Here is a 13,427-nt window from a genome sequence, read left to right as displayed (position 1 = left end):
ACAATGTTTTGACCCCGAGTCTCCTCTAACCACAAAACCGCTGCACTCACCTCCCAGCTGATGGAGGAGTATCGACAAATGAGTCAGCGCAGTAACAGCAGGGAGCGACGGCGACGGCAAAGCGTAAAATTGACACTAATATATCCGCAAAGGACCTCCATTATTCTCACTTGACATTTTTTTAATTTCAAAGTGACAAAGCAAGACTAATTCCATAGAAAATGATTGGGGACTGGATGACCACAGACGTTAGTGAAGTTTCCCCAAGATTGATCTCCTCCCCGGCTCGGTCAGAGCCTCAGAAAACCTGACTCGTCTCCTCTTTTTCTTCCTCTCTGTGAGGGAATCCCTGTGGCAAGCCATCGGTCTGTTGTGAGCAGCATTCAATATCCCCCGGCTGAGAGCGATGGGAGAGCGCCGTGGCGTGGGATCACGCGGGTGGCTGGCACAACACGAGCGCACGCACACACAGATGGATACACACTCGCGCCCTGTTTGTACAAATGAAGGAGGTCGTTGACGGGTGTGATGCATGAGCCTCCGAGCTGACAGAGAGGGGGACAGACAGCACGGGGAGAGGGGCCGCCGACAAACCTAATGGCATGATCTAATGGCAATTCTTATTGAATCAATAATCTCCATGCTGAGCAGACAGGCCCCGTTGGCCGGCTAAATCGACAAACAGGTGCTGATAGCAGCGGCGCGGCAGGTTATTCATCTTCCCCCTGCCAGCTTATCGGCCAACAACTGTAAAAACGCCACCAAGATGGATTTAGGAGGGAGTCGCTCGACAGGAAGCACCAGGGACACGGACACAGGGGACACTGAAGCCGTATGTGACGTATGAGAGGTGCACACAGGCACACACACACTCTCACAGACACACACACACAGGTGCAGGTGCTGTGCTTGGGCGCATGGCAAAAGCATCCATAAACTTAAACAGCACGAAAGCACACCAAGAATTGTACACTTGGATTTAAGTTTTCATGTTTTGGAAAAGAAATGAAAGATTTGAAATTATTCTCCGTCCCTCTACGCGAAAGCTCAAATTCGTGCATCTCTCCACGCGTTATTTTTGCCATTTCCCAGCATCCGCCCACTTCAGTATCCATCTCCATGTCTCCTTATCAAACTCTCTCTGGGACACAGGCCTCATGCATTAGAATGCAAGCGTGCATGAAAAGAGGGCCTGTTTACAAGGCAATTTCACTAAGCTGTGGGACCCGCAACACCGTTTAGCTTTATCAAACACCGCCTAATAAATCATATGCTCTTTTGTGATGTCAGTTGCTGAAGTGCTTTGTGTAAAGAGAGGGGGGGAGGAAAGAGCATGAAAAAGGCAAAGACGGGAGGAGGGAGGAAGTGAAAGGGGGGAAAATTTCGTGAGCGAGGGCAGGAGGGAGTGAGTGAGTGAGCGAGCAGGGGGCAGGGAGCTAGAATTGGCATGTGTAATTCAGCACAGTCTTTTCATCTTAGAGTAAGATACTCTTGACAGATAAGGGGCCTAATCCTTCTCCTGATCAAAAAAAATCTGCATTTTGCCAATTAAAAGCCTGCGCCAGCAGCCAGGGAGGGGGGCTGGCTTCAGACTGCACCCGCGTTTATCTCCCTTTAACACCGGGGAGGCGCACAGCAGCCGCCTCGACAAGGCTGCACACAGGGAGACCTAAGAACAAGGACATCACAGCGCCACCTATGTAGATGACCTGGAACAGAATGGCAGACTGTGGGGAGGGTGGGAGAGGCCTGATGAGCTGTGAGAACACACGCATGCAGACCACCAACCCAATCAGACATCCCTCATAAACGGTCTGAAACATCAGCAGGCCCACAATGACGGGACAGAACCTGGATTCTCAGGATGGAGCGGTTCAGCAGCTGATGGTTATCTGCGCACAAGCAGTCAAGGAGCGACCCTAAAATACCGGAAATGGATTATCACAGAAAAGCAAATAATCTGAGAACAATAAAATATGCTAATTCATGTAGCAAATCTGCATGATGGAAAACTTTTATGCTGATTCAGGTTTGATCACCTTTAGTACCACACTTCACTAAGAAAAGAGGACAATGGTCCATTTTTCCCTCATGCATGAGCAGTGAAAATGCACGGCTCCTTGCAGATTTCTCCGTGGTGAAGCATCAGTAATACATCCGTGAGAAAATAATAAGAGATTGTTGAGCAAGGCCATATTAGGGAATTATGGGAGTGTGGGGTTGGCATCTCTGGCGACAAAAAAACGGAGCGAAAAAAGCCCACTTCAAGAGAGACATTAAAGAAGCCACCAGGCCTTATCTTTAAAAGTACTCCCTCCAAGGGGAAAGAGGGGAGGGAGGGAGAGAAAATGAAAGAGAAAAGCAGAGAGGGAGAGGTTTATGCCCAAAAATGGGGAAGCAAAAGAATGCGGAGCTGAGTGGAGAGGGAGCTGGAGAGGTAGTTGAAACGTAATAAATGAAATAAATACAGCAAACTAAAATTGACACCCGCCTCGCTTTTGCTGACTGGGTAGGCCAGATAAGTGAGCTAAATTGCATAGATCTGATGTTTATCTTATCGGCTGCACCGAGAGCGCTTTAACGCAGATGATAAAGGAACGCCGTGGCATGTCATGGTGAGAGCATGTTGGAGAGTGTAAAAATATGCATGAAGAGCGCGGCAGGAGTGCTTTTGAACAAGGTGGAGAGCGATGAGGGTGGTGTGAAGGCTTAACTCTAAAATTAGGCCAGCCGCAAAGGAAAGCTGATATTACTTTTAATAGTTCACAAAAACGTTTCTTTTCACGATGCAGATTGTGAGCGCAGGTGATTTTTTTGCATGTTTACAGACTGTCGCTGAACATGAATCCTCCTGTAGGCTCAACCTGGTGGTTAAATTGGTTACAGCCAAGGAGAAACTGGCTTTTTCTCATCATGTTTTTCCCCCCAAAGCCATTTCAGAAGACAAGTACAGGGGGAAGGGACGCTCCATTGTTTGGTTATATGGAAATCCCCCCACCCCCAAGCCCCTCCCAGTGTGTGAGGAGACCCACTGTGGTCCAAATACTGTACTTATCCTATTACTGGGGGGGTGGGGGGGTGCGGAGAGATAAGAGCATTTTCTCGTCCGCTCTGCTGAATTAGAGGGCAGGGATTCTGTAGGCGAAGACTTTTATTGGCATCTCTCTGCATATCTGCATGTGCATAGAAAATGAGAAATAAGACGCAATATCAGAAAGTCAAATGGCGGAAAAAGAAAAAAAAAATCCAAGATGGAAAAATGGAAAACTAATAAGGATTTTGTTGCTTTCTGTCTACACGGCGATCTGATAATAAGTGCAGCTCGGCAAGGTTAGGCTGGATAGCGCGTGTGGAGGAATGGGAGGACGTTGTTTTGCTCAGATGGCCACCTGGTGTGACTACAGTAGGGGGGGATGTGAGCGAGCCTTTCCTCCATTAAGGAGCCATCATCTCCTCCTCTCCCACCACCTTAACTCATCCCGCCCCCTGAAACAGGGGCAGGAAGTTGTCAAGATGCTCAACCTTTGAGCCGAGCCCTTCAAACACGGGAGGCAGCCCATTCCGCGCTGAGGATATCAATTATAGATAGGGGTTACCACCGCGGCTGAGGATTGCAATGTCAAGACGGCAAATAGACAGCTGTGGAGAGCTGAGGATCTTTCTATCAGATGTGTGGTGATGTGTGTTTCATGTGTATGTGCGTGTGCACTCCAGCGTCCCCTGTTCACAGCATCATTTTGGTGTATTTTCATCACTTTGGCCCGCTCTCTCACTTGGATGGCAGCTGAGAGGTTCACAGGCCGCAAGAGAGCGGCGGAGCTAATAAGTAGCCGTAGCGGGGGTGACGCAACCGTAATGTCATTAATATTTAGCTTAACGGTGAACCCGCCGTCGCAATGCGATGAGAGCCATCCATTTCCTGCGCTGTGAGAGAGTTCTGATAACAGCCAGGAGGAGGGCCGGTCCAGCGCCGTACACAAAGCTCACATCCCGACTCTGGGAGGCTTAAACCGCCAAATCAGTCGGCCCCGTTCAGCTGTGAGATGTGCTCTCCAGCTTTTGAGCCCATTACCACCGTCCCTGGATCCAATCAGGAATCCGGCAGCAGTATCAGTCGACGCCCGCAGCTCTGGCTCTACTGTAGGTAGCTGCTGCATGGACTCGCAGGCAGGGGTCGCGGCCTGATAGGAGGCGTCGTGCAGAACGGTACAGCTGCAGCTGATGTTGCCGGGATCTGCCAAGCTTGAAGGAAGGAACACTGAAAACTCTCACAGCACACAAACGGAAGAGACGCTGCAGCTGTGTGCTTTCTGAGCTGCACCAGGAAAGCTTTTTATCGAAGTCTTCACACGTCCCTCAGCTAAAAACGCCCTGTTGCGTCTCCTTATGAGAAACTCTGGTCCTGGAGAACAGCTGGGGTCAGGTGTGAACACTTCCTGCCCACAGGAGGCGATGAAGAGCGACATGCAAACCAGCTGCTAAACAGAAATCTCAGTTCAGAGATGTCTTGCCTTTCTTGTTTTTGCGCACAAATAACTGACATGCTGTTGAAATGTGACTCTTTGCGAGTGTGTGTGTGTGTGTGTGCGTTACTCACTTGCACAAGCTGCTCCTGCGTGTCAAACTCGCGGCAGCAGTTCTCCCAGTGGCAGTTCGTCTCGTAAACCACCTCCGGCTCTTGTTTGCTCTCATCCTTGTCCCCCTCCTCCTTCACCAGGGTCATCCCATCAGGATGGTCCTGAGGAACAACAGTGAAAAAGTTCGAGAAGAACAACAATGTAGTGAAAAACAATGTGAATAAAGGGACTTAATCGCAGGCGAGACATGAAAGCATAAAGGCTACATGATCCACCTTCCTCTCCTCAACACCTCCATCCAAAACTGTCAGAAGAGCCATTTTTTACTGGCTTACATGAAAGGTGGAGCGGAGAGAGATTTGGTTACAGGTCTCAGCCACAGCGCTCTTTTTTTTGGCTGCCTGGGAGAAAAAGTGCAGAGAGCGGAAATGTAGCGCTGAAAGCCCCGCTCTGTATTTGCAGGTTGTTATAATACAGGACGGCGGCGAGTATTTGAGGAATCTAACCCCCTCTTCCTGCTGTAGGTTGCTCTATTAGCCCGGACATATTTCACTGTCACAGTTAGGTGCCTGAGCGGAGCTGGTGTGGGCTAATTCAGCAGAGCCTGGGCCTCCACCGCACACCTCAGGCTGCATCTGCTGCGGCCTGAATATTGACTCTAATAAGGCTTTTTTTTTTTTTCCTACAGATGCAAACCCTTACTGTCATCACATTTCTCTTTCACTATTCCAGCCACTTAAAGTTTGATTAAAAAAAAAAAACAATTTCCTTCATGTCTCCCAAAGATCAATGACTTGTTTCGCTTCGGAAACAGCGGCTGATAAGAACAGGGTGGGAGACTAACAGCAACAAACAAACGCAGGTAAATAAATACAAACAGCGGCTGGTAAGCTTGTCTATTGTTGCGGACGCTTTGGCAGGTGACCAGCCGTTATACGGGCTCCCTATTCTAGTGAAAAAATCTAAAAATAAAAGCTGGCTGGTGAATTCTGGGATTTTCTAACCAGTTTACAGCGTGAGACTGAAAACATGTTTTTACATTTCTGAGACAATCCTCACCTGTACGCTTACTGCGCCTGGGCTCGGCAGCTCTTCCTCCGGTTTCATTTTGGAGCGTTTGTGGTGCATCGGGTCTCCTGTGCTGCTCACTGCAGACTCACTTGTTGGTTTGGTCTGTGGAAACAAAATATTTCATCCTTCCAAGCTTCCCGCGACATGGACTTGACTGTATAGATGATTTAATTCGAGATTTTACTTCTATTTCTTCTGTTATCCTCGTTAAAAATACATGTGATGATTATAAGTCAATCAATCATTTCCTTAATCAAGCGGAAAAAAACAACTGCAGTTGCGCTATAATGACCAGGCAAGAGCTGTAACTGTACAAATGAAAAACTATGCAATTCACTGTGTCACATTAGCTCCTCTAATCACAGCAATTAAAAGAAACTCATGAACCAATTCAGTGAACCATTCGCTGAGCCGATGGACGGCCTGACTTCGGCCCTGGCTTAAATTCCCTCATGGGGGAATGTTTCTGTGGTTTTCTGTGGAAACATCGATGGTTTTCACAGGAAACTGCCTGCTACACTAGCAATACGTGCTTATTTGGCCCAAATGTAGCATGTAGCATGCAAACAAAGGCTAAATCTGCACTATGACAAAAATACCCGGATGTTGTACTGCTGAATTCCCAGTATGCACTGGACTGGTCCACAGGCCAACAACAGGAAGCTTTTACAATTTTCATGCACTTCATCACTAAATTCACTTCTGAGAATTTTGAAGGCGAGAAATCAACTGTGTAGATTTTCAATATTGGCAGTTTTGCAAAAATAGAGGAATCGAAAATGCGCTCCAACATTTTCGGAGCTGAGAAGCTGCCGTAGCAGCTGTCGTGACCCTGTCAGCCTCTGCAACATGAAACACATTTGTCCCGCTCTCTTCGCTGATTCTGTTGTGTCCCCAAAGCAATATTCTGCTTATTTGGGGGAAGGAAAAGGCAATTTTGGTGAGCCCAATTTGAACGAGGCCTCATTCGCGACAACACACATTCAAGCAATGGGAAGCAGCAGGGAGGACGGGTAATAAACATGAATATTTACTTCAAATGTGGGCCCGCACATACAGTAAGGGTTGAGGAAGGAGAGAAAAAGCCCCTTTGGATCCATCCATCCATGTCAATATTCCCTCTCTATTCCTTGTTCTCTCTCTAGTGATTAATGAAGTCAGCGGTGGGATTCTATGCTAACAAGCCCCTTGTTGTTTGCTGCAGGCACGTTCTGGGCCGCGCTCTGCCGTCTAAAAACACGAGACAACACAAGTAGGAGGAAACTCCCCTGAGAGGAGCGCGTGGAGGGGGGGTCCTGCCTGTACCACGTTAGCTCACAGCCTTCCGCTGAGATGTGGCTGGCATGCGATGCTGCTATCTATTACCTGTGATGATGAATCGCACAGGCGCCTGCCGCCGCTCTCACCTGCGAGGAGTCGTTGGAGATGGCTGAACGCTCGCTGGCGCTCAGCCCGGAGGGGGGGATGCCAGGTACGGGCCTCTGGGTGGCGAAGGCCGGTGACGGGTGGATGAGAGGCGGACTGTGGCCGAAGGCAGAGCCCACGATGCCCGGCTGGCGGCCAATCAGCTGTTGGTGCACGTGCAAAGCCACCGGGGTTGGAGGGTAGGCGAAGCTTAACGCTGGGCTGGAGCAGAAAAGAGAAAGGCTGAGCGGTTATATTGGGTAAAATAATCATTAAACCAAAGTACGGCTGCACTAAAACATCAGTTGCAAAGGCAATGAGGCAAAAAAGTGGAAAAGGCAGTGAATAAATGGATTGTTCTGGATAGTTCGTCCTCCCTGAGGACAATCTGACAGGAGATGGTGTGGTAATGCTGGAACCACGGGGCTGCCGGCAAATCCCTGCCAATGAATGTTCAGCTTGTTAACACACAGTGAATTATCATGTGGTCTGTGTAAGGCAGTATGTCATTCTTCCACTGGGCAAATGATACAGATGATAAACAAACCGGAGTGTGTCGTATAGCCATGTAAATAAAGCTAAATTAATTCCCTGCTCCTGCAGCCGCCTTGTTTCCTCAGTTTATTTACCCTCAACCTGAGCTAACTTTGTTTATCCCAAAAGTCCCAGAAGCCACCAAACCTGCTCTGGGGTCTGTCTAACCGCAGGTGAACCACCAGATAAACACAGACCTGTGTGGCTCGACAGCAGCGGCGTCCATTCATCCTGAGCTCTGACGCTTCGCTCTCGCTGCGACCCATATGTCTGCTGATCTTATTACGAGCCGAGTGGAAATCAATGGGCCGAGACACATTTGGGGGCCCATCCGCTTGTCATATCACTCATCAGTCTGTTGGCTCTGGCTATTTGGGCCCTGTCACCGGGACAGTGGCTGAGCGCGCAGTGTGATTGATCAGGCTCTTCTTACAGATCGCTGATCAATGGCTGTGGGTGGGGCGATGGATCTTTCCTTTTCCCGTCTCTCCTCTTCTTCTTTTCTTCCCTCCGCTCGCCTCGGATACAGGGTGTGATGTATGTGATGTTTCCATGAGGTGTACCGGATGACTGACACGAGCCGCCGGGGAGGCAGGCTGACTGGCTGGCTGGGAGATCGTCACCCACATGGGGGTTTGACACGGACGATGCACACACACACACACACACTCTTACTCGCTGCACCACACACTTTCTTTCCCCGTCTTCTCCGTGTATTCTAACTACAGTCATATCATGGCGCCATCCTGCATGCTACAGGCGTGCCGTAAGAAGAATCAGCCAATCAATGATATTAGAAAATCATCTCCGCCATCATGCCCCTCAGGGAGACCCTGTTGTTTGATTTATCATTGGCACATGTTAGTCCCTGAACGACCACCTTGAGAGAAAGACAATCAATCAACGCTCCTGAAAGACATCCTGACAGGAAGAGAGTTTTTTTTTAAACTTTAAAGACAAATCCAGTGATTTTGTGTTGCATTCACAGACTCACAATTTTTTTTTTTTTTTTAAAGAGTCTTAAAAATCAATGCAGGAAAAGCTGATGAACTCTGATTTTTAGTCCATATTGTGGCTCAAGCGCCACACTGGATCCTACGTTTCCCACAATGCAACACTACAGCCTTTCATTAGACCTCCTCAAAGCTCACTTCCTGCACACTTCTACTTCTAGTTTGTAACACAAGCTTTCTGTTAAAGGCTTAAGGACTGAGATAACTCAAAATAATAATAAAAGATAAAATACAGAAATAAAGAAGCATTTAACAGCTCTGACGCCATGCCAGGGTACTACAATATCAATTACAGACTATTTACTTAATTAGCTATTCTCTTTATCCTCTTATTATTACCTATTGATTATTCATTTTTAAATACATGCATTATTATTGTTATTTTCTTTCAAACATGCCATATTTAACAGGTTTCCACTCTGTAAACGCATTGAAATCACAGTAGCTGCATGATATTTATGATCATTCTAATTACTATTATTATGCTATCCCCATTTCAATCATTGTTGTATCTGTAGCACCACTGCTGTTTCGTTGCTGCACCAATAAAGCATAAATAAATGAATAAATGAAGGCCTGGGACAGTCACCTGATGGCTCCAGCGGAGAGGTGACCGTAGGAGCCGCTGGTGGAGGAGCTGGAGCGGGAGTTGTTGAGCATGGTGACGAGAGAGTTGGGCGAGTTGCGGATCATGGTCTGCAGGTCAAAGCTGTGCTCAGAGAGGGGCGAGATGGGCAGGGGGCGCTTCCTGCTGGGCCGCGACGGCAGCCGAGGGCTCGAGAAGCGAGAGCCTGCAGGAGGAGGAGGAGGAGGAGGAGGAGGAGGAGGAGGAGACGACCAGAGCGAGGAAAGAACGAAAGTGAAAGGTTAACAGGCCCTGTGACAGAGTGTAAATGAACCCTTATCTGCTCCCTTATTTCATGCTTTTTTGGAGAAGAGCACCAGCTAAATTCCTCCAAATTAGTTCCAGATCCAAAAAAAAAGAGCGTTTGCTGGTTTATACATGCTTTCCTGTTTGACTTCATCCAAACTCTAACCTAATCTAACCCCAACAGATGACATTTTTGTCAATCATCAGACAAAGGGCTCATCTGAATGAGTGTTCAGCTGTCACTTGATGCACTGCTTGCATTTCATCCATGAGAAAACATGCCTTTTATGTTGGAGAAATGCTCTGACTGTGTATGGTAATATTTAATCAAGTCCAATTTGACTCGTTATTCAAATGCAATCAGTGTTGACTGGAAATACTAAAAGGGGGTTTGAAAAGGTAAAAGGCGGAAACGGCACAACCATTCTCTCTGCACATACAATGAGCCACGGGTAGAGATTAAAACATGACTTTTGTTGTCTTTTCACATGGAGATGTCACAAACAAGACAGGGAAAAACAGAGGGAGATGGAAGGAGGGGGAAAAAAAGCGCTGAGGGGATGTCGCGCTTTGTGCATGAACTGACACAATGACTTTGTGACTCAAGACTTGGAAATAAAACATTTTGAGTTATTTCATAAAGGCAAACAAAACCAGCTTACGCAGCCCCGATAACCCCCCTCCATATTTACGTCCCCCTCAATCCATCCATCTCCCAAACGTAAATGCTCCATCTCTCGTTTGACACATCCAACGATTACTGAGCGCTCCATTCACATGGTAATCAGAGTGTGTGGATGTGAATGTGTGTGTGTGGACGCCTCTGTGGTGGCAGCGGTGGAGCTCTGGCATACGTAGGCCCGAGTTTCGGCTACGGCGTGAAGCTGTATGGAGAGCAACACCCCCTTTACATTGTCATTGTATGGAAAATCTGCCTTTTTTATGTCCTGATGACAGGGGTGTCAGTGGAGGGGGGGGGCACACATATGCACATACAAATCCCTGAACGCACACAATTGCTAAATACAATGTTCGTCACGTGACGCTCCTCGACATGCCTGTTTTTTTTTCATTCAGCTCCAATCGTACGTATAATCCCGTATATCCTCCTGGTTTGGACAAATCCAACCTCATACGTGCAAAATTTGACACTTTTTTTTAGCAACCTGAATCCACCAGAAGTGAGTTAGGAGAAGTCACTTTAAAGGAATTAGGAGAGGGGGGCACGGCCGAGGAGCAGGGCCAGCATCCCACCACCGCAAAGCCTCATGGGAGTGGTGTTTATTAATGCACAGCGCAAATGATAAATCGGCCAACCGGGGAGACAGAGAGTGGAGCGTCCTGGCTCGTAGCAGGACTGTCCCTCTAATTTCCTCTTGATTTATGGACGGGACGGCTGGTTACGCGCAGCGTCATTAATTCTTCCGGCCGGGGAGGGTTTAGACAGGCCGGACTGACGGCGCTGGAAATAAAAGCTGGCTCCAAAACTGGGGTTGAACCCTCGCCGACGGGCCTCGGGGCCACCTGAGAGGGACGCTATCGCAGGGGAGGGCTGAAGTGTGAATTTAAGACGGGCCAGAAAACTTACTTCAGGAATGAAGGAATATTCTACCTAAACAGAAATGACAGTAATCCCACTTCTCAGAATTATTGTGCTTATTGCCAATTTCCAATATAAAGATTATGTGTCACATACAACATGCTGAAATTAAGAAGTGCAGTCAATCACTATGTGAGCTGCGGTGTTCAAAACGTTACTAAAAGTGAATTTATTAATGAGAAAAACAGCATAGAAATAGAAGAAATGGCAAGAAAATGAACTCATAAAGAGCACAAATACAGACGTAAGAATGGTGATCTATGAGCGCTGTGGCACTAATTAGGCAGCATGAACACAGACAATAGCCCATTAAAGCCCAAACAGGCAGGACAGGCCCATTGTTTCATTAGCACAACTCTCACTGAAGGTAATTACACTGATGTGAAACAGACTAAAATAGCCGCCGTAACACGGTAGCCCGGATTATGAGCGAAAGCCTCTTGACGGACTCTGCTCTTTGCATGTGTTTTTTATGAAATCCAACAAAGCTTTAAAGTGTTAATTTTTCAGCCGCTGGAACACACATTGTTGAAACGTGATGAGTTATTACCAGCAATGATCACAGGCGTTTTTTAAGTGAGGAGCATCGCATCTCCACTTAAATTTGGCCCTAATTGTTTTGTTTCAGTCTATTAATCTTAAAAAGTGACACAGAAGAAAGGATTTCTCCAGTGATGAATGGTGGGACATTCCAATTCCCACTTAATAGCAATTAATTTTCTGATACCCGCACAAGTTTGGCTAGTTTTAATTAGTTTGTTCAGAGGAATAGGGGGAACTTCACCCCGGATTTCCATGAAAGCGGCGTCTGCCTGACTAAATACATTCTCATCAAAGGGAGCCGGGTGAGGCTGTCTGACCTTTCTAAGATTCAGTGTGCGTTTAATTTCCTATTTACACTTTAAAATAACTCATTAGCATAAGTCCTCTGCACACAGTCCTGCGCCCAACACATTAAGACAATAGCTCATTTAAATCATGTCAAAGTAAAGTTGCAGGTCCCTCCTCGCCGTGGTTGAGCTGCAGCTTCCTCTATATATAGTACAAAATAGGTGTATTGTGAAGGTTGAATTCCCTCTGGGGCCACCCATGCTATAATGTGCAGGTATTCACTCATAATACGTTAGTTAAGGGCCGGCTGGGCTACGTGTGGTTGAGAAATCCATTTTTTTAGATGTCTAGGCTACTAAAACTGCTGGTTAAACATGATTCAATCGCTACATTTTAATGTGTAGTTATATGCAAGAAGCTGAACTAACACTTATATGTAGCCTGCTTTTACTTTGGTAACCATATTTAGGTTTTAACGGAGACGCCCAGAAACTGGTTTATCTGCATATCAACGCTCGATGGAAAAGATACAAGAATTCAACAAATGCACATTATAGCTGTCCTCTGAAAAACACCTATCTCCAAATTTGGTGATCATGAGGACTGCACGTTCCCTCATGGGTTAATACATTCCTCCGACTTCTTCAGCTAAAAATAAACCATTTCAAAAACATTTTTTTTCAATCTGAAGAATGCATTTTTTTTAATTTCTCATGAAAAGTTGACAATGTGGAGATATGTGGTTTTCACTCCCATAGTCACAATATACAATATGGCCTTTAGAGGAAAAAAAAAAAGAATATTATCATGTTCACACAACTTGGCGAGCTGACTCTGGATCAGTTTTGGAAAAAACTACCAACCCGTGTTCAGTACTCCTCAGACACCTGCAATGGGTTCATGTGCGTGTCATAAACTGTGCTATCAGTCATGGGTCATGTGTGTGATGAGCGCACACTTACTGTCCATCGCCTGCAGGTACTCCATGTGCAGGGCGCTGGCACTGCTGGCGCCCGCCGTGGCCGCCACAGAGGGGAGCAGGTCGCCCGTGTAAGGGCTACGGTGGCCCGCTAGCAGAGCCATCTGGTGGTAGTACTCGGCTGTGGCCATACCTGTGTGAGGGGCTGGAGCGGGAGAACGATCGGGTCAGCGAAGAGGAAGTGAGGAGGCCACGAGGTGAAGGTGACAGATGAGGAGACGATGAGAATGCATGGGAGGATTTTGTTTTTGGGGAAAAAGAGGGCAGAGAGGGAGGAGGAAGAACAGAGGATAGAAAAAGAATTAGGTGGTGAGAAAACCACGACAGGGAGAGCACCTGCACTGCATTACAAACCTGCGTTCATTTACATTAGATGATAATCAGCTCAGCAGAACAGTAATGAGCACATTAGCAACACCATCAAGTTAAGCAAAACAGCTGCACGGGGAGCATCACCTGAAGTGGAGAGCCTCACTGGGGATTACCGGATGCTTGCTCAGAGATTACAGTGAGTGTGCATTAGTGTTTGATTGATGCATTCATGCCG

At 47.1% G+C, this 13,427-nt stretch overlaps 1 protein-coding gene across 1 annotated transcript in view; it reads right to left on the bottom strand.

Moving 5' to 3' along the window:
- Nucleotides 1-13,427, bottom strand: part of gli3 (GLI family zinc finger 3) — a 92,534-nt gene that overhangs the window by 8,325 nt on the left and 70,782 nt on the right. The window contains exons 6-10 of the mRNA XM_070986142.1: nucleotides 12,864-13,025; nucleotides 9,189-9,390; nucleotides 7,055-7,274; nucleotides 5,637-5,750; nucleotides 4,598-4,738 (exon numbers count right to left, since the gene is read on the bottom strand). Coding sequence (XP_070842243.1) covers nucleotides 4,598-4,738; nucleotides 5,637-5,750; nucleotides 7,055-7,274; nucleotides 9,189-9,390; nucleotides 12,864-13,025 — 839 coding nt within the window. The remainder of the gene's footprint in view (nucleotides 1-4,597; nucleotides 4,739-5,636; nucleotides 5,751-7,054; nucleotides 7,275-9,188; nucleotides 9,391-12,863; nucleotides 13,026-13,427) is intronic.

This window comes from Chaetodon trifascialis, chromosome 18 (genome assembly GCF_039877785.1).
Source record: "Chaetodon trifascialis isolate fChaTrf1 chromosome 18, fChaTrf1.hap1, whole genome shotgun sequence".
In the NCBI taxonomy this organism is placed as follows: Eukaryota; Metazoa; Chordata; class Actinopteri; order Chaetodontiformes; family Chaetodontidae; genus Chaetodon; species Chaetodon trifascialis.
This window is presented reverse-complemented; position numbering and strand designations above follow the sequence as displayed.